At 42.2% G+C, this 22,085-nt stretch overlaps 1 protein-coding gene across 1 annotated transcript in view; it reads right to left on the bottom strand.

Moving 5' to 3' along the window:
- Positions 1-22,085, bottom strand: part of LOC124796583 (condensin complex subunit 1) — a 193,304-nt gene that overhangs the window by 161,557 nt on the left and 9,662 nt on the right. Inside the window, exons 4-5 of the mRNA XM_047260708.1 lie at positions 5,113-5,261; positions 4,860-5,010 (exon numbers count right to left, since the gene is read on the bottom strand). Of these exons, the coding sequence (XP_047116664.1) occupies positions 4,860-5,010; positions 5,113-5,261 (300 nt within the window). The remainder of the gene's footprint in view (positions 1-4,859; positions 5,011-5,112; positions 5,262-22,085) is intronic.

Raw genomic sequence — 22,085 nt, 5'->3', positions numbered from 1 at the left:
TCGATGGGTGAGTACGTGCTGTGCGCCACACTGAAATGTGTGAAGGCACCATTATTTAAAAGAGAAAGGTCGAGCTGTGCCAATGCTTGCTCAATGATGCTGCCTCAGCCTGTTGCCACTGATCCACCCCACAGAGGGTTATTGGCGTTGAAGTCACCCAGTAACAGGAAAAGTGGCGGCAATTGGGCTAGCAGCGCAGCCAGGACATGCTGCGGGACATCACCATCCCGTGGAAGATAGAGACTGCAGACAGTAACAGCCTGAGGCGTCCACACCCGAACAGTGACAACCTCTAAAGGAGTTTGTACAGGGACAGACTTGCTGTAAAGGGAATGAAGGACTCAGATGCAGACACCATAAGATACTCTCCGATACCCTCTCATAAGCTGCCTGGTTACTATAATAACCCCAATAGCCATGGAGGGCAGGGGTTAGCATCGACAGAAACCAAGTTTCCTGAAGAGCAACGCAGAGGAAAGGGTGATGGCTGAGAAGTTGTCAGAGCTCAGCAAGATGGTGGAAAAAACCACTGCAGTTCCACTGGAGGATGACATTGTCCACGGCCAAGAAAGGCATGAAGGGACCAAGGAGGCAGATTACACCACTGGGTCAGCTGCTGCCACTGATTGAGTACCTATGCAAATGATATCCATTGTGTCAGAGTCCGGCGAGATATACGACCTCAGCGGACACCAGAATCTCTACCTCGCCCTCAGACGCAGTAGGATGCGGTGGGGTGGGTGCCACCGCAAGTTCCTTCGTCTTAGAGGTGGTCTTCTTGGGCTTTTCTCCCTGCTCCTTGTGTTTCACTGGCTGGGACGGCTTCACCAATTCAGTCTCCAGGTCGGAGGAGGATCGCGAAGCCCTACAACCAGCTGCTTGTGGGCACTTATGCCACTGTCGGGCGTCATCCTTCCCACTTGTGGAACCCTGGGAAGGGAGGGACCCAAGGGACCCCTTGCGAGCAAGAGGAGTCAAAGAAGCTGGCTGCTCCTCCGGCTTAGAAGCGGGGACAGACGTCCCCGATGGGTAGGGGGGTGTTGCTCCTGAGGTAGGTGGCGCAGGAGCAACTGAGTGGGTAGTGCCCCCCCTGGGCAAGGGGGCATGTGGAGTTGTACGGCTTGGTGAGCCGACTGGAAGTCGCTGAACTGATGGGGCTATCACGGTTGTCGTAGCGGCAGCATATGAAGAAGTCATGCACACAGGACAAAGTCGTTCATATTTCCTCTTAGCCTCAGATAGGTCAGTCAGTCCAGGGTCTTATATTCCATGATTTTCCACTCTTTCTGTAAGATCCTGCAGTCTGGCGAGCAAGGTGAATGATCCTCTCCGCAGTTGACACCGATGGGAGGCGGGGCACATGGAGTAGTGGGACGTGATGGGCGTCCGCAATCTCAATATGTGAGGCTGGAAGTACAGCAGAAAGACATATGGCTGAACTTCCAGCACTTAAAGCACCACATGGGGGAGGGATATAGGGCTTGACATTGCAGCAGTAAACCTTCACCTTGACCTTCTCCGGTAATGTATCACCCTTGAAGGCCAAGATGAAGGCACTGGTAGCAATCTGATTATCCATCGGATCCCAATGAACGCGCCGGATGAAACGAACACCTTGACGCTCTAAACTGGCGCGCAGCTCGTCGTAAGACTGCAAAAGGAGGTCCCTATGGAAAATAATACCCTGGACCATATTTAAACTCTTATGGGGTGTGATGGTAACTGAAACGTCCCCAAACTTGTCACAAGCAAGTAACCTTCATGACTGGGCAAGGGATGCCGTTTTTATCAATATTGACCCAGGGCGCATTTTGGACAAGCCCTCCACCTTCCCAAACTTGACCTCTAAATGTTCTACGATGAACTGAGGCTTTGTTGACATGAAAGACTCCCCATCAGCCCTCGTACAAACTAGGAACTGGGGCTCCTTCCACGGTGTGGCCAGGGGTGGAACGATTTGGGATCATATTTCTGAGCATTGAATTGAGCCCGAGAACGCTTAGAGACTACTGGCGGCTGGCCACCAGCAAGAGATAATGTACCACGCTTCATTGTGGGTCATCTGCCCTGGTGCCACCCACTTCGACCAAGAGCCCTCCCCACAGGTGCCACTCAGCCTCAGCAAGGGCCACCTGGCAGGATGGCCATTGCCGGGAGTGCCGATTCCACAGGGAGATAGGCATCTACTCCTTGGCATACGTGGGGAGTTAATGGCGCAGGCATCAGCAGTGATCCCTGTGTTGTCAGGGGGCTACAACCAACGGGTACATGGTGGCTCCACCACAACGGACTAGCCACCATACTGGATATTAGGTGCAAGGAAGTCCATGGTTGTTGTCTCCACAAAAAAACAACACTGCACAGTGCATGGTGGATATCGCACCAAGAAATGTATCCTCGCCCAAGAAATGGAGAATGAGTGGAACGGCAATGCGGCGATGAGAAAGCTGGCTAAAGGTCTCAATGCGTGATGGGCACAATGCACCATGTAAGGCGCCCTTCCCCAATTGGCTCTCTCTTTGGAAGAATTTGGAAATATGGGGGTCAAATCCGAGAGGGGACCATCACATATAGACCGAAACATTTGAGACCCCTTTTAGTCGCCTCTTATGACAGGCAGGAATACTGCGGGCCTATTCTAACCCCCGAACCTGCAAGGGGGTGAGTGGCAGAGATGGATTGCTTTTTGAAAACTTTTCTTCTTTCTTTTCTGTAAACAGTGTGTGTGTGTGTGTGAGAGAGAGAGAGAGAGAGAGAGAGAGAGAGAGAGAGAGAGAGAGAGAGAGAGAGAGAGAGAGAGGAGGAGGCAAAGAAGAAGACTAAGAAAAAGAAGCATCAGACGCTGAAGACCACATGACAGTCAACTGATTGCCGTGTCATCTTCAGTCATTCATCAGATGCAGTGTTGAGTGGCATGGGATCAGAGCACACTACACTCCCAGTTGTTGCTTACTTTCTAGACCTTGGGTTCACTACTACTAATTCCTTATCTCTCTTACACTGGCATCATGAGGCTGAGTGCACTCAGCCTGTATTTTTCATTTTGCAATAAGGTTCATCAAACATAAGCTCAAATTGTTGGTAGGATTTTCCCTTCATTTCTCAAAATACGAAGCTACATTAAGCTTTCTGTAAAAAGACCTGTGCAATTATCAATCATTTTTGTCTCAATGTGTTAAAAATTTTCTGTCAGAAAATGAATCTGTGTTAATTTTCCAATCTACCTTTCTTTACAATTTCTCTTCCCCTAGGCAACGGCCTTGGCGCAGTGGATACACCGGTTACTGTGAGATCACCGAAGTTAAGCGCTGTCGGGCGTGGCCGGCACTTGGATGGGTCACCATCCAGGCCGCAATGTGCTGTTGCCATTTTTCGGGGTGCACTCAGCCTCGTGATGCCAATTGAGGAGCTACTCGACCGAAAAGTAGCGGCTTCGGTCAAGAATACCATCGTAACGGCCGGCAGTGCGGTATGCTGACCACACATCCCTCCTATCCGCATCCTCCACTGTGAATGACGCGGTGGTTGGATGGTCCCGATGGGCCACTTGTGGCCTGTAGGCCGAGTTTTCTCTTCCCCTAAGAGTCAAATATTATCTCCAGGATACATTGCAGCTGTTCGTATGGCACAGGAGGTGAGACTTTTAATGAAACAGTATGTATCACAGAAATAATATACAACTCTTCATAAATATTTCATCAAACATTCCAAGTGTGGCTTCTAGGCCCAATATACATGCTTTGTGCAACATTTATATCACAATACTAACTTTCTGGCTTTATGAGAAGAATAATATTAAGTATAAAATTTAATGGCGAACTGCATATTAAGGATATTATGCCAATCATTTATAAATATGACAAGTGCCTATATGAATGTTGATTACACAAGTCTCATTTTACTGATGTTTGAATTCAATTTCAGGCATTTTGCAATCTCCTTGCTGCATGACTACATCTCACCATCTCTTGGTGCACTTTTCCTCAAAAACAATTGAGTGTTGCACTTTCAGCACAAGAAACAGGTGTCTTTGATACCACACCAATATAATCATAAATTGTTTTGCACTTATTCAGTAAATCTTAAGAGAATTATGTCTAGTTGGTTGTTATGTAAAAATTTTCCTTGAAGTAAAATATTTTACAGTTATTTCAAGGATTTAGATGCCTACAAGCGACTGGGAATTATTCTGTGAGCTGCCTGCGGCTAAAAGAAGAAACTGCTTCAAAATCACACCAGGTAAAGAACTTACATGAGACACAAAGAAGTAGCAACAGATTAAGAGTGTGTGAACTACTACAGTAATAAACAGCAGTGCTCCAATTTAAGTATTATTTTTGCAATCTAAATCTGCTGATGACAGTCACAAACAGCAACAGTAATAGACAAACTGATGGTATGGGACACAATGTCTTTTTTTTCCAGCCCACCATGGCCTATTGCAGTTAGCACTGCCTCAAAGAATTTACATCATTCAAGATTTTAAAAGAGGAAAAAAAGGGGGACCATGGCTAACAACTGTTTCCATATTAATCACCACCTTTTCCAATCCTAGAGACAGTACATTAATTCTGACCACATACTACAATTTGAGGAAACTAGACAATTTTCACAAACTTACAGGCATAATTCCTTTATCTTCATTCAGAAAACTATGATCTTTATTCTGTGTATTCCTGTATACAATACAGAGGAAATTTTTTGTGTTTATTTTGGAAGGAGGTAACCACCCACTATATATTTGAGAGTGGAGGGGGGGGCGCGGGAGAGAGAGAGAGAGAGAGAGAGAGAGAGAGAGAGAGAGAGAGAGAGAGACTGACTGGGACTGAGATCCAATAGTTAATAAGTATTCCACTCACCTGGCCAATGCGCACAATGCAACTGAAACCATATCCATGCTTTTTCACCAACGTACCAATAATTTGAAAAATAGTCTCACACATTGGCTTCATCTTGACTTGTGTAACTCCTGGATCTTCTAGTGATTTGAAACAAGCATTTCCGACAATACTGTAATAATAATAAAATTACATATTAATTAAAATGCCTTTTTATATGTTACTAAATTTGTAGCCTCTAATAATTTCTATACTGACTATGGGCAAGTCTTACTCTGAAAATGGTTCTTCGCAGACAGCTGGATCCCAAAGATTTTGCAGTGGTAACTGTAAGCAATTATATATTTCAATCAGTGCCTCATGGTTACGGTCTTTCCAGTTCCAGTCTTTGCTTTCTGACACTTTGCTGATTTTATTTTTACCCTACAGTGGTACGGAGAAAATCATCATGAGATTTGGACTTTTAAATACACACAGTATTTTAAGCAACAGAACCAAACTTTGCAAACATGCATACTACATACATTTGCATGGGAATTCAGGCTCTAGTTATAGTCAGCACAACTAAAATGAGGAAAAGAAGACTGTAGAGAGATAGTCATTTAGTTTGTTTAAACTGTTACATAAATAAAAAACATATATAAAAATCACAAAAATTTAAAAATGTGTGACAAAGTAGGAGGAGAACGTAGTTGCAGGCCACTGGGCACACGTCAAACCGAGATGTCCATGCCACACTTCCACCCCTCACACTGTAAGTTGAGGTGCATCAAATTTTAGTATGAAGTCTGCTTTCCCATAGGAAATATATGGTTTTGTTAGCTGTAATCCAAATGTCTGCTAGGGTCTGGAGTAGAGTGGTAGAGAGGCTAATGGCACATCTCAGGTCAGCCAGCAGTGCACACTCAGAGAATGTAGGCACTAGTGAGATGGTTTCCACAACTGCATCGGTGAGGGTCCTGTTGATGTAAAATGAAGTCATGGATAAGTCTGGAGTGGCTCGTACATAGTCAGTAAAGTATGATAGCAACTTTTAGAGAGGCTTGGAGCAAAGTATGCCACACCCCAGCAGTTCCCTTGATTGCTGTCAGCTGGTTTAGGGTTGTACTAGCCTGCCTTTCTGTATCCCAGGTTTAAAATCTGATATCGTATTTGCAATCTGCACAGTACTTTGAGTCCAAGTTTGCCTTCTGTTGTCGTTTCTTTAGCTAACTTGTCAGCAAGTTCGTTTCCCAGAATACCCATGTGGCTTGGGGTACAGATTAGTATTCCAGTGGTTCTGGAGCTGTGGAAGGCAAACAGTAGGTCTTTGAGCTTAGCGACCAATAAATTTCTGTATACCTTGTAAGCAGCTCATTGAGTCACTGAAAATAAGGAAATACTTTATGAAGTGAATTTTAATGTACCACACAGCCTGTGCTATGGATTAGATTAGATTAGATTTACTTTCATTCCAATTGATCCGTAGTGAGGAGGTCCTCCAGGATGTGGAACATGTCAGAAAAACAACAATACATGACAAATATTTAAACTAAAACAAAATAAGCTAATGTACCATTCCACAGGTCCCAAGTGGAATGATCGTCATTTTTTAATGAACACTAAGAGTCATTTTACAAATACTGTTGCACTGAATTTAAAATAAAAAAGTTTTATATTTATTTATAAGGTAAGAAACATGTAATACAACTACTGTAATACTTATTTACAATGAACACATTACTGCACTGAAATGGTGCAGAAGTTAGATTATACTTACACACACACACACACACACACACACACACACACACACACACACACACACAAATTTTCAGTGAACACATTACTGCACTGAAATTGTGCAGAAGTTATGTTGTACTTATATACAAATCAGTTGGTTTTCCTCAGAAATTCATCAATGGAGTAGAAGGAGTTGGCCACCAATAAATCCTTTAGGCTTCTCTTAAACTGAATTTCATTGGTTGTTAAGCTTTTTATGGCTGCTGGCAAGTTATTGAAAATGTGTGTTCCTGAATAATGCACACCTTTTTGTACAAGACTAAGTGACTTTAAATCCTTGTGAAGATTATTCTTATTTCTAGTATTGATTCCATGAATTGAGCTGTTGGTTTGAAAAAGTGATATATTTTTAATGACAAATTTCATTAAGGAATAAATATATTGGGAAGCTGTAGTTAGTATCCCTAGTTCCCTAAACAGGCTTCTGCAGGATGTTCTTGAGTTCACACCACATATAATTCTTACTGCACGTTTTTGTGCCCGGAAAACTTTAGCTTGGCTTGATGAATTACCCCAGAAAATAATCCCATATGACATTATGGAATGAAAGTAAGCATAGTATGCCAGCTTTTTCATTTTTATATCCCCTATGTCTGACAAAATTCGCATTGCAAACAGAGATTTGTTAAGACGCTTCAGCAGTTCTGTGGTGTGCTCCTCCCAGTTGAATTTATTATCAAGCTGTAATCCCAAGAATTTAACACCGTCCACTTCTTCTATCTTCTTGTCATCATATGTTAGACATATACTCTTGGGACACCCCTTACAAGTTCTGAACTGCATGTAGTGTGTTTTTTCAAAGTTTAGTGACAAAGAATTGGCTAGGAACCAGTGATTAATGTCTACAAATATTTTATTGGCTGATCTTTCTAAGACTACACTTGATTTGCTATTTATTGCAATGTTTGTATCATCAGCAAACAAAACAAACTTGGCATCTGGTAATGTTACTGATGAAAGGTCATTGATATACACAAGAAAAAGTAAGGGCCCCAAAATGGAACCTTGTGGGACCCCACATGTAATTAGTTCCCAGTTGGATGATGCCTGATAGCTTGATACATGTCTCTTTCCTAATAACACCCTTTGTTTCCTGCCAGAGATATAAGATTTGAACCATTTTGCAGCATTTCCTGTTACACTATAATATTCTAGTTTACTTAAAAGGATATTGTGATTTACACAGTCAAATGCCTTTGACAGATCACAAAATATACCAGTTGCCTGCAATTTTTTGTCTAATGAATTAAGTACATTTTCACTGTAAGTGTAGATAGCCTTCTCAATATCAGAACCTTTTAGAAATCCAAATTGTGACTTTGACAGTATGTTATTTGAGATAAGATGGTTATAAAGACGACTGTACATTACTTTTTCGAAAATTTTTGAGAATGCTGGCAACAGTGAAATTGGACGGAAATTTGATGCTATTTCTTTATCTCCCTTCTTAAACAGTGGCTTAACTTCAGCATATTTCAGCCATTCGGGAAATATTCCACTGATAAATGACTGGTTACACAGATAGCTTAATATGTTACTTAGCTCAGAATCACATTCTTTAATTAACTTTGTTGATATTTCATCATACCCACTAGATGTTTTTGATTTTAAAGATTTTATGATGGACATTATTTCTGTTGGGGTAGTGAGGGTCAAATTCATATTATGGAAGTTACTTGAAATGTCTGGTCTAAGGTAATCCATAGCAGCATCTACCGAACCTGACAACCCCATCTTTTCAGTAACAGTTATAAAATGTTTGTTAAAAAGTTCTGCAATACTATACACATCTGTCACCAATGCATCATTTACTCTTAATGCTATTTGTTCCTCTTCATGTCTGGTTCTACCGGTCTCCTCCTTCACTATATCCCATATTGTCTTTATTTTGTTATCTGATATGACTATCTTTTCCTTGTAATATATTTGCTTTGACATCCGTATTACAGTCTTTAATATTTTGCAGTATTTCTTATAATGTGCTATAGCATCAACATTGGAAATGTTTCGGATTGACAGATACAGTTCTCTTTTTGTTTTACAAGATACCCCTATTCCTCGAGTAATCCATGGCTTCTTTGTAGACTTTGCTCTAACCTTGGTAAGTTTTGGGGGAAAGCAGTGTTCAAATAAGGTAAGCACTTTATTAGCAAAAATGTTATATTTTTCATTCATGCCATGAGCACTGTAAACATCAGTCCAGTGAATGTCTCTGAGGAGTGTCCTAAAATAATCAATTTTTGGCTTACTGATTACCCTCTTGAGCTCAGATTTAACAGATTTTATATCCTGTTCAGTATTAACATTTAACAGAAGGAACTGCATGTCATGGTCTGAGAGGCCATTGACTATTGGTTTTGTAATATAATTTTGTTCATTTGACTTTTCTATAAAGATATTATCAATGGCTGTTTGTGAGCAAGTGGTTATCCTAGTGGGGAACTTTACTGTGGGAATTAAGTTGAATGATAGTGTTACTAACTCAAATAGGTTCTTATTGGGAGAGTCTTTAAGGAAATCTACATTGAAATCACCAGCAACCACTATTTCTTTGTTTTTGGTTGTTAAATGGGCCAGTACAGCTTCAAGGTGGTTTACAAACAGATTAAAGTTACCTGCAGGTGCTCGATATACACTTAATATTATGAAAGATTTTTTGTGAAAATCTAATTCTGTTGCACATGCTTCCATATGCTGTTCTAGGCAAAATTTATGAATGTCTATGTTCTTAAATTTATGACAGTTCCTGATGAATGTGGCAACTCCTCCTTTCTCCATTTCTGATCTACAATAGTGAGATGCTAACCTAAACCCTGTAACACTTAAAAGTTCTATACCAGTGGTCACATGATGTTCAGAGAGGCAGATTATGTCAGCTGGGTTTGAAGACTCTAATTCATCTATGCAGATAGTTAATTCATTAATTTTATTTCTCAGTCCTCGAATATTTTGATGCAATAAAGATAGCTGACATTTCACATTGACTGACTTAAAATTGGATGGAGTTAAAATATCTGCTGACAGTTGAAAATTCTTAACCAATGGCTGTTTATGTTGATGTAATAAGCTGGAATTATGTTTTTTGATTTCTTTCTCAAACTGAAGGTTTGTCTCAGTTCTAACCTCTCTTAAAATTTGTTTTCTTTCTGTCCTCCCTACCCTAAAAAAGGGTCTTTTCTGAATCCTATAACCACTGGTATTTTACCACTCATGACAGTGCCTCCCCCCTTTAACTTTCCTGCTATTTCCCCAGCCAATTTACCCTTCCCCTTCCTGTTGAGGTGAAGGCCATGCCTAGTATAATCCCACCTACTGACAGAATCAACATGAACCACACCAATGTGTGACCCCGCACCCGACATGAGCAGCCTTTCCAGCTCCAAATTAACTCTCTTGACAGAAGAGTTCAAATGAGGTCGGTCATGGCGCCCAAGAACAGATACAAACTCAACACTGGTATGCCTCGATGCTGATGCAATCTTCGCCAGGTCACACTCTGCAGCATATACACTGTATGTATTTGACAACAATAATTCTCGTGCTCCCTTGCATGTGCAAACACACAAACAATCTTGTCATTGACTTTTGATTATGTGTATAGATACATGTTGAGTTTGGGTAATCATGAAGACTCGAACAGAATTGGTGTCCAAGAATGGTGGGATTAGCCTTTTTTCTTAGGGCCACAGAAGAAGGCCATCCGAATTAGAGGACTTGATACACACCATATGGGTGCCTGGGGGAACTGCATGCACACAGACGAGAGGGCAGTCTGAGGCCCTTGCACAGAACCTGCAATCTTATCCCACCTAGCCTATCCAGTTTTAAGTGATTCATAAACAACCTGCTGGTTGTGAAACAAAGTCATGTAACATGGATACGCATGCATTTGACAGATTGTGACAGCATAGTTAGCAAGAGTTGCTGGCATTAGACTTGCAGTGCTGGACACCATCATCCATCAGTAGACTGTATACAAGGCTCATAGGGAAGGCTCTAGTTACCAACTGCACACCACTGCACCCACAATACCACTGATTGCAAATGGCAGAGAGGGATTCCAGTTTCCTGTACATATTTGTTACTGAGGGTCAAACCCACCCATTTGCTACATAGTTTAATTCTTAATTTCTTTGCGTGTTTTTGGTAATTACATTGTCTAATTCATAAATTTCTGGCGTATTATAGTATTTGAGAGTTGTAGCATCGCGTTTTAGTACCTGAATAGTGTAAAATTGCGTAGTCTCCTTCCACCGCCGGGCAGTGTGTCAGCAGTGCGCAAGTAGCAGCATTACTGCATTTACTAGGCAATCTTGTATTTTAATAACCGTTTAAATTTTGTGTCGATTTGTCTGTGCTCTCTGTAGATTAGTTCAGACGTTCTTTGCACAACAGTTTTTAGCATTGATAGGGACTGCAACTGCTGTGTTCGGATGCAGGCTGAGTTGGCATCCCTTCGCTCCCAGCTTCAGGCAGTGTTGGCTTCGGTCACACAGCTTGAGGCTGTTGCCAATGGGCATCACTGTGGGGTTCTGGATGGGGGTTTGTCGGGGGCGGCCAGCTCTTCCCACGCATCCCCCGATCAGACTACGACTGTGGTTGCCCAGGATACTGCCCGCATTGAGGCTGATCCCTCACCTGTGGTAGAGTGGGAGGTCGTCTCAAGGGTGGCAGGGGGCGAAAGACATTCCGGAGGCCTCTCCAGTTTGTCTGACGAACCAGTTTCAGGCTCTGTCTCAGGCTGATACTGATCTTCGGCCTGACATGGCTGCTTGTCCTGTTCCAGAGGTTGCCCCTCAGTCTGCAAGATCCAGGCGGTCGCAGAGGGTGGGCTTACTGGTAGTTGGGAGCTCCAACGTCAGGCGCGTAATGGGGACCCTTAGGGATATGGCAGCAACAGAGGGGAAGAAAACCAATGTGCACTCCGTGTGCATACCAGGGGGAGTCATTCCAGATGTGGAAAGGGTCCTTCCGGACGCCATGAAGGGTACAGGGTGCACCCACCTGCAGGTGGTCGCTCATGTCGGCACCAATGATGTGTGTCGCTATGGATCCGAGGAAATCCTCTCTGGCTTCCGGCGGCTATCTGATTTGGTGAAGACTGCCAGTCTCGCTAGCGGGATGAAAGCAGAGCTCACCATCTGCAGCATAGTCGACAGGACCGACTGCGGACCTTTGGTACAGAGCCGAGTGGAGGGTCTGAATCAGAGGCTGAGACGGTTCTGCGACCGTGTGGGCTGCAGATTCCTCGACTTGCACCATAGGGTGGTGGGGTTTCGGGTTCCGCTGGATAGGTCAGGAGTCCACTACACGCAACAAGCGGCTACACGGGTAGCAGGGGTTGTGTGGTGTGGGCTGGGCGTTTTTTTAGGTTACATGGCCTTGGGCAAGTACAGAAAGAGCAACAGCCTCAACGGGCGCAGGGCAAAGTCAGGACATGCGGGGACCAAGCAGCAATCGGTATTGTAATTGTAAACTGTCGAAGCTGCGTTGGTAAAGTACCGGAGCTTCAAGCGCTGATAGAAAGCACCGAAGCCGAAATCGTTATAGGTACAGAAAGCTGGTTGAAGCCAGAGATAAATTCTGCCGAAATTTTTACAAAGGTACAGACGGTGTTTACAAAGGATAGATTGCATGCAACCGGTGGTGGAGTGTTCGTCACTGTTAGTAGTAGTTTATCCTGTAGTGAAATAGAAGTGGATAGTTCCTGTGAATTATTATGGGTGGAGGTTACACTCAACAACTGAGCTAGGTTAATAATTGGCTCCTTTTACCGACCTCCCGACTCAGCAGCATTAGTGGCAGAACAACTGAGAGAAAATTTGGAATACATTTCACATAAATTTTCTCAGCATGTTATAGTCTTAGGTGGAGATTTCAATTTACCAGATATAGACTGGGACACTCAGATGTTTAGGACGGGTGGTAGGGACAGAGCATCGAGTGACATTATACTGAGTGCACTATCCGAAAATTACCTCGAGCAATTAAACAGAGAACCGACTCGTGGAGATAACATCTTGGACCTACTGATAACAAACAGACCCGAACGTTTCGACTCTGTATGTGCAGAACAGGGAATCAGTGATCATAAGGCCGTTGCAGCATCCCTGAATATGGAAGTTAGTAGGAATATAAAAAAAGGGAGGAAGGTTTATCTGTTTAGCAAGAGTAATAGAAGGCAGATTTCAGACTACGTAACAGATCAAAACGAAAATTTCTGTTCCGACACTGACAATGTTGAGTGTTTATGGAAAAAGTTCAAGGCGATCGTAAAATGCGTTTTAGACAGGTACATGCCGAGTAAAACTGTGAGGGACGGGAAAAACCCACCGTGGTACAATAACAAAGTTAGGACACTACTGCGAAAGCAAAGAGAGCTTCACTCTAAGTTTAAACGCAGCCAAAACCTCTCAGACAAACAGAAGCTAAACGATGTCAAAGTTAGCGTAAGGAGGGCTATGCGTGAAGCGTTCAGTGAATTCGAAAGTAAAATTCTATGTACCTACTTGACAGAAAATCCTAGGAAGTTCTGGTCTTACGTTAAATCAGTAAGTGGCTCGAAACAGCATATCCAGACACTCCGGGATGATGATGGCATTGAAACAGAGGATGACACGCGTAAAGCTGAAATACTAAACACCTTTTTCCAAAGCTGTTTCACAGAGGAAGACCGCACTGCAGTTCCTTCTCTAAATCCTCGCACAAAAGAAAAAATGGCTGACATCGAAATAAGTGTCCAAGGAATAGAAAAGCAACTGGAATCACTCAACAGAGGAAAGTCCACTGGACCTGACAGGATACCAATTCGATTCTACACAGAGTATGCGAAAGAACTTGCCCCCCTTCTAACAGCCGTGTACCGCAAGTCTCTAGAGGAACGGAAGGTTCCAAATGATTGGAAAAGAGCACAGGTAGTCCCAGTCTTCAAGAAGGGTCGTCGAGCAGATGCGCAAAACTATAGACCTGTATCTCTAACGTCGATCTGTTGTAGAATTTTAGAACATGTTTTTTGCTCGAGTATCATGTCGTTTTTGGAAACCCAGAATCTACTATGTAGGAATCAACATGGATTCCGGAAACAGCGATCGTGTGAGACCCAACTCGCTTTATTTGTTCATGAGACCCAGAAAATATTAGATACAGGCTCCCAGGTAGATGCTATTTTTCTTGACTTATGGAAGGCGTTCGATACAGTTCCGCACTGTCACCTGATAAACAAAGTAAGAGCCTACGGAATATCAGACCAGCTGTGTGGCTGGATTGGAGAGTTTTTAGCAAACAGAACACAGCATGTTGTTATCAATGGAGAGACGTCTACAGACAAAGTAACCTCTGGCGTGCCACAGGGGAGTGTTATGGGACCATTGCTTTTCACAATATATATAAATGACCTAGTAGATAGTGTCGGAAGTCCCATGCGGATTTTCGCGGATGATGCTGTAGTATACAGAGAAGTTGCAGCATTAGAAAATTGTAGCGAAATGCAGGAAGATCTGCAGCGGATAGGCACTTGGTGCAGGGAGTGACAACTGACCCCTAACACAGACAAATGTAATGTATTGCGAATACATAGAAAGAAGGATCCTTTATTGTATGATTATATGATAGCGGAACAAATGCTGGTAACAGTTCCTTCTGAAAAATATCTGGGAGTATGCGTGCGGAACGATTTGAAGTGGAATGATCATATAAAATTAATTGTTGGTAAGGCGGGTACCAGGTTGAGATTCATTGGGAGAGTCCTTAGAAAATGTAGTCCATCAACAAAGGAGGTGGCTTACAAAACACTCGTTCGACCTATACTTGAGTATTGCTCATCAGTGTGGGATCTGTACCAGATCGGGTTGACGGAGGAGATAGAGAAGATCCAAAGAAGAGCGGCGCGTTTCGTCACAGGGTTATTTGGTAACCGTGATAGCGTTACGGAGATGTTTAGCAAGTGGCAGACTCTGCAAGAGAGGCGCTCTGCATCGCGGTGTAGCTTGCTCGCCAGGTTTCGAGAGGGTGCGTTTCTGGATGAGGTATCGAATATATTGCTTCCCCCTACTTATACCTCCCGAGGAGATCACGAATGTAAAATTAGGGAGATTAGAGCGTGCACGGAGGCTTTCAGACAGTCGTTCTTCCTGCGAACCAGACGCGACTGGAACAGGAAAGGGAGGTGATGACAGTGGCATGTAAAGTGCCCTCCGCCACACACCGTTGGGTGGCTTGCGGAGTATAAATGTAGATGTAGATGGAGATCTGGGACAGTCTGAGGGATAGAAAATTTTAGATAAAAATGAGTAAACAGCCCTAAAAGCACCACCCATGCAGAGTATATAGGATGTGATAACAGCAGATGGTACTGTACACCTTATGTAAGTTACAGAACACAGCAACCTGGTGTTGGCGATGGGCTAAAGCATTGTGCACTGCATATTCCAGGATAATCAGCTGGTCCGTGGTGGACCAAACAACCAAAAGCTACTCTGAAATTGTGGTAAAGATCCTCTGGCTTCCAGGCACCAACACAGTCATCAGCTGACCATTCTTTTGAATAATTTACACAACCCATTCTTAGAAAGATTGGTTTGGCTGATCACTGGTCAAAATTTGAGGCCATTTTCCTGGTTTCAGAATAGGAATCCACCACCCATCACTGATTGGAGGGAAACTCCCCTTCCCAGCAAATATGACTGAAAAACCTGAGAATGTCTTCTATGCTGTTGCTAAGGTGCTTGTGGATTTTACTGAGTCAAGGGGTGTGTGTCTTAACACACTGCTTAAGCACTGTGGAATGAACTCCCATTAAGTGGAACACTATATTATTCAAAGCCATGTACAGGGAAGGATAAGGAATTTTGCTGCTCCAGATGTTTACTTGTCAGGAAAGTAGGATGATAGTTTCTGCTTGTAGACACTTTGGCAAAGTGTCCTGCAAAACATTCACGAATTACTGCAGACTACCACCACTATGGGAGATATGAGGGACTACTGTGAATGGTGAGTGCCCACAAATGCAGAGTAGTTTAGCACATACTTGAGGCGATGGGATGTGGTCTCTCATGGATGATACATAATGTTCCAACACAGCTGCTTTCTCTTCTTTATTAAAAACCATGCCTTTGCTCGAAGTCTCTTGAAAGCTAGTAAATCTTCTATAGAAGGATGGTGCTTGTGTTGTTAAAGTGCCCTATGACACTATGATAGCTGCAGCTACTTCTTTGTGCCACTGTGGCACAGTTGTCCATTGGGAAGAGCCTGAAGGAAAGGGTATCATTGCTTCTGCAGTTTTTATAGTCGTGTCAATAATATCACGTACCACTCCTTCAACACCCTTCTCAGGGCTGGTTTCAAATGTCACTTTGGAGGCAAAAGCTTGTCAGTTAGCTTTCCAAAGTGACCAAGAGTGGTATATGTTCCATTGGTTGATGGTTTGAGAAAAGAGTGTGATGTGAAAGTGGCCGTTGTCACAAAGGTTGCCATGGATGGACCACTGGGTTAAGGATGAGACACTTGGGTTGCAGTCATAACATATTTGGCTGAGTATGTTTCATGGTCCGTACTGAAATGTGTTGCAGCTCCAGTGTTAAGGACACAGACTTCTAGTTTTGAAATTAATTGTCCTATTACTTGGTCCTGCGAGATGTGGTTTGGTTGCCCCACAGAGGATTTGTATAGGTACATGGTGAAAGACCCTCCCTGGATATGGTAAAGTTAAATTTTACTAAAAAAAGGAAAAAGCGATAATGACAGAATCAAAGACCAACCATAAGTGTCAGCAAAGACATTAATTATGATTGCGCAGTAAGGTGCAGATAAATTAGCAAAAAACATTTGTACATGATTTTGTTTCACTCTCTCATATTTAGAAGGACGGTTAAGATGTATTGCTCGCAGTATAATGTGCTACGAGTGTTTTGTATTGTATGTGATTTCGAATAAGACGACCTAATAACAGAATTATTTTTAATAGAAGTGCAGTGGAGCCAAACTGGGAGAATTTCCTTCATGTTTTATATTATCTTGAGAGGCACTGGTGTTCCCTGGAGTCGGCTGCCTGTGTCTATAATTGAAATGTAGGAAAGGAAGTCCACGGTCATATTTTCACAAGATTAACTAGAAAGAGAACCTTTCAGAAGATGACAAATATAATTAAAATATACTCAGTGATGGACACAGTAAAAAAGAGAAATGCCACAAGATAAAGTGAATAAACAATTCCGTACATGCAGAACATTTAATAATAATGCAACTGTATTATCCTCTAATTTTTCCATTTTAATCTCTCTCTCTCTCTCTCTCTCTCTCTCTCTCTCTCTCTCACACACACACACACACACACACACACACACACACACACAAATTGTGGGCATTGAGCTCTCTTAGGAGGAGGATAGTTGGAGGCAGCTGGTCCGCTAGTTCCACCAACTTGTGACATATTACAGATTTGTCTGGGGTAGGTGGGGTTTAAATATTATGATATTAACTGAGAAATAGATATGAAAAGCCATGGGGTTTAACACTGTGGTTAGTGGCATTTGCTCACTGAAGAAGCCTGATTACATGAGCATGCAGACTCCACAAGCCCTCTCGGTGTTAATACAATTTATACAGGAGTTTTAATAGTAAGGACTTGGGTTTATGAGAACCTTGCCTCATGAAGCACCATGCCAACTGTAGAGTAATTAGCCTGGTGGTGATAGCAGCTATTGCAGTACCACTGAAGAAATATCAGACCGAGATCTGAGAAAGTGGTGTAGAGGAAACAGAAGTACAAATTATGTTGCTCCTGAGTTGCATTATACCTGAATGTGTAGTTCTTCACCAGTATTCACAGGCTTGACCTATGGGGGTGGGGGACTGAATCTAGAGCAGCATAATTCGGTTTAACTTTTGATTTATCATCCTTGTCCTTATATGAGGTTTCAGTGTCTGTGAGGACTTTCCTGTCTTTAACTTCTGGAACAAATGAGGACCTGCATCCTGTGGCTATGTTAGCCCCTGGTTGGGAGCAGCCTGCTGGTCTGGTTCATCCTGGGGGGAGGGGGCATCTTGGCAGGTGTCTTCTTCCCTGATGATATCAGAGGAGCATGAGGTATCTCTGGCTGCACTGATGGGGTGGTCACTATCAATGATGTGAGTGTGGGTGTTGAGAGAGCTGGTGCCCCCTTCCACGACTATAAAACAGGCACTGACATGTGGCTAGGGCCAGGAGTTGCAGTTTTGAGAGCTAGTTACCCTGCTAGATGTGAATTTTGACACAATGATAGCAAAGTTTGATGTCATATTGGTTGAAAGGAGTCATTCAAACTTTTTTTAGCATCTTAGTAAGACAGGCAGTTAAGTGTTTTATATTTCTGGATTTCGTTTCTCCTCTTGCAAACTGAACATGTTGGTGAACAAGGGGGATGGTGTTCTGGACAGTTTACACAAGTAGGAGGTTGTTCGCAAAGACTGTCCTCACGCGTTGTCCTGCTACACGTCTCATTCATACAGCAGAACAATGTATGTCCAGGACTTTGACATTTTCTCAGAGGAGTAGGAAAGGGCTTGGCATATCATCTATATGAGCTCTGTTGAAAAATTCTGGAACTTTGTACACAAAATTATTCTATGCTTACCTTTTATTTATTATGCATGTTCTCCTTCATAATACTCCCTTCCACATTTGATACATTGCCCCCAACACAGTTTCCTTTTACGGAAGCAGTCTTGGTATGCCTCTTGCTGGATCATGTGAAGTGCTGTTCGTGAATTTTCTTTTTCTTGTCTTTTGACAGGGTTTTCAACTTTGAAAATAAAAAACAGTCTGTCGGGGCCAGGTCTGGAGAGTACAGAGGATGAGGCAGCACAGTGATTTTGTATTTTTGTGCAATAGCCACATACCAACAGGGATGAATGTGTGGGTGCATTATCGTGATGCAAGAGCCATGAATTGTCCCGCTACATTTCAGGCTGTTTCTTTCTCACAACATGTCCTGCTAGTTCCACTGATTAACAGTTTGTCCCTCTGACGCGAATACATCAAAGTCAAAGAAAACTACTAGCATGGCTTTGACATTTGACCTAACCTGATCTGATGAGCTTTTTTTGGTCTTGGAGAACCTGTCCCAACCCATTATGAAGACTGAACCTTGATCTCAACATCATAACTGTAGATCAATGTGTCATAACCAGTTATGATTTTCTTAAGGAATACCTTGTTCTCATTTGCGTGATCAAAAAGCTCATAACACATTGCGAGGAAGAGGTTTTTCTGATATTGCTCATGACCCTTGAAATGAACTTGGCAGCAACACTATTCATTCCAAGATGTTGTGTCAGGATTTCACAACGTGATCCAACTGAAATGTTACATTCTTCTGCAATCTCTCTGACAGTCAGTCTTCGATTGGCACACACAATTTCATTGACGTTCCTGACTTGAGTGTCGTCAGTAGATGTTGAAGGGCATCCTGAACAAGAGTCATCTTTACTTTCCGTCCGTGTGAACCATTTATAACACTGAGTACTGCTTAAGCATTCATTACTGTAGGCTTCCTGCATCATTTGGTATGTCTTTGTAAAGGTTTTCTTTAACTTCACGCAAAATTTAATGCAGATGCATTTCTTCTCTAACTGCCATCTTGAATTTTGTAAACGGTGTGGCACAATGTTCTATTTAATACAGCACTGAACAATAACTAACAGACCTACAACAATGAAACTTCCAGCAGTTACACATAAACACAGGCATGTGCAGGGTTGCCAACTGCATTTTGCTCCAACACACCATTGGCACAAAATTATGAATATTCCGGAATTTTTTGAACAGGCCTCAAAAACCATAAAATCTTAAGTTTTTGAGGTAAAACATTTCCATCAAAGGTTAGGATGAAAGCTCCCCTGTCCATCCAACTATTCTCAGGCCCTCTCTGGATGCAACTAACAAACTGGACATCAACCACTCTAGGTTAGCACACAGTTCTTTATGTGTCTGTTAACATTTGTCCTGCTGGATGATGACATTTTGAATCCTGTTGAGTCTGATATGAATAGAGATGGCAACTGGTACTTCCCAACACTTGTCAAAGGACTGAAGTGCCTGAGATTTGTCAGTATTCAATGTTTCAATCAACAAAGATCCTTATATTCTCTATTGCAGCAACTAAAATCAGTCCCCAATATTCTTCGCGAAAAGTAGTTCTACAGTATGCCAAAAACTCGTGAACTGCTCAACTCCATTTCTCCTTGCCAGACCATCACCCCATGGCATAGTCAAATTTGGAAATGTCATGAGGTTGTAAGTCTCTGCATTAATCTCACTTTCGATCCACTGAGACGGCTGTGTTGATATGGTCCCCAGTATTCACGAATTTGATCTGTTTCAGTGTGCACTGTCTGTCCTGATGCCATTCACTCCAATTGGAGGCTCTCCCCATGGGTGCCACCCTGTCATGAAAAGGCTACCTGGCTTAGTATCCATTGCCCAGGGTCCTGTGTGCCAGACTGAACATGCACCTACAACTTGGCATATGTGAGATCAGTGCTACCCCTGGGTTGTCAGGGGGCTATGCTGTGAGAATACAGGATGATTCTCCCACGACAGTTTAGTAACCAGCTGGATTTTGGGTGCTAACCGAACTCCACTCCAGTAGTAGATGCAGAAGATTACAGTGCATGGTGGATAGATTACGCACTATGTAAGATTCCATTCCTAGAATGGCCCATACTTCGGTGAAATTTAGAATATTGGAGGTCCAACTCTAAAAGGGGAACACAAGTAATTGAATGAAAAAGGTTGTGAAACTTATGGGTGTCCTAATAATGGCCAAATCTGCAATGTAAACAACCCGTTAGGTATGAGACCCCTTTCAGGTGCCTTTAATGAAAGGCAAGGAATAACTGCGGGTTTATCCTAGCCCGTTACTCCACAGAGGGAACGCTTACAGCTATTTTCTCGAGAAGGAGTTTTTTAAAAATGTATACATATTTATGTAGGTGGCATCTATCTTAACCCTAACCCTTATTATGAATGCTTTTACACCAGTGGTAGTCAACATGGTCCCCACAGTTCACAAGGGGGCATTCCAGATTTCTTGGTGGAAGGCAGGCATATCAAAAACATTTTCATCAGGTTTTCATGAAATTCTGACAAAGTACTTTGTAAGTAATTATTTTTATATACTTTAACTTGTTTCAACCCTGCTTTATAAATGTTATAAAGTACAGTTACTTCCCTACTTATTAAATCACTATTACTGTGGAACTGGTGGGCTTTATAAAATTTTAACAGACACAAAAGTGGGAAATAGATAAAAAATGTTGGCTACCTCTGTTCTACATCCCTATGTCTCTCATTTAATCAGTCATGCTTTGCCTTTTTGCACTCTGTTAATCTCATTTTTTAGTCATCTGTATTCCCTTTTTGTCTTCCTAATTTGTATACTGTCTCTTTCAGTAAAATAAGTTCTTCAATATCTCGTGCATTAGCCAATGATTTCTTCTGGACTTTGTCTTCTTGCCAATTTGATCCTTCGCTGCCTTCACTATGTCATCCATCAAGGCTACACACTTGTTCCTACCCCTGTTTCAGCGAATTGCTGCCTAGTTCTCCCTTTGACACTCTCAACAATCCTTGCATCTTTCAACTTATTCAGGTCCCACCTCCATAATTACCTATCTTTTAAAACTCTGAAGACCAGCCACTTAGAACAATGTCAGGCCTAGAAAACAGCAATTTATGCCATTATGTAAAGTGTTACTGGTGCATATGTAATTGATATATCTTCAAGAGTAACACACATTACAAACAGACAAAGCTTCAAGATTCATTTTTCATATTTACTTCAGTTCTTTGATAGATTAAAAATTTTAAAAAAATTATGACGAAAAGGGAGAGGGAGAATGAGATGAGTTATTGAGCAATTTCTTCCTATTGAGCTTCCAAAATTCCTGGGTCACTCAACAAACAGAATGTGGCCCGAGCTATGCATGGGCTTGTCACCAAAGCAATTCTTCAGTTTTAATCTACAATTTACAACCAGTAAATTACAGTCTGGGTCTACATTTGCCACCGGAAACATTTTGCAGGTTAAAAGCTGGTTTCGAAAACTTTTGTCTTACCATGACATACTCTACTTGAAATGTTTACAACCCCTTTTCTTGATTTTTAAACCACGCAACAGCAATGAGTAAATTATGCTCTGTGCAAAATTCTACCATGTAACTTTCTCTTTCATTCCTTTGCCTCTGTCCATGTTCTACTATTTTTCCTTTTCCTACAATGAATTCCAGTCCCCAATCACAATTAAATTTTCATCTTCCTTAACTACCTATATAATTTCTTTTATCTCATCATAAATTCTTTCAATCTCTTCATCAACTGCGGAGCTAATATGCGTATAAACTTTTACTTCTGTTGTGGGTGTTGGCATTGTGTGATTTTTGCTATACTAACATGTTCAATATGTTGTTCATATACTCACCCACATTTCT

This window comes from Schistocerca piceifrons, chromosome 1 (assembly GCF_021461385.2).
Source record: "Schistocerca piceifrons isolate TAMUIC-IGC-003096 chromosome 1, iqSchPice1.1, whole genome shotgun sequence".
NCBI classification, from domain to species: Eukaryota; Metazoa; Arthropoda; class Insecta; order Orthoptera; family Acrididae; genus Schistocerca; species Schistocerca piceifrons.
This window is presented reverse-complemented; position numbering and strand designations above follow the sequence as displayed.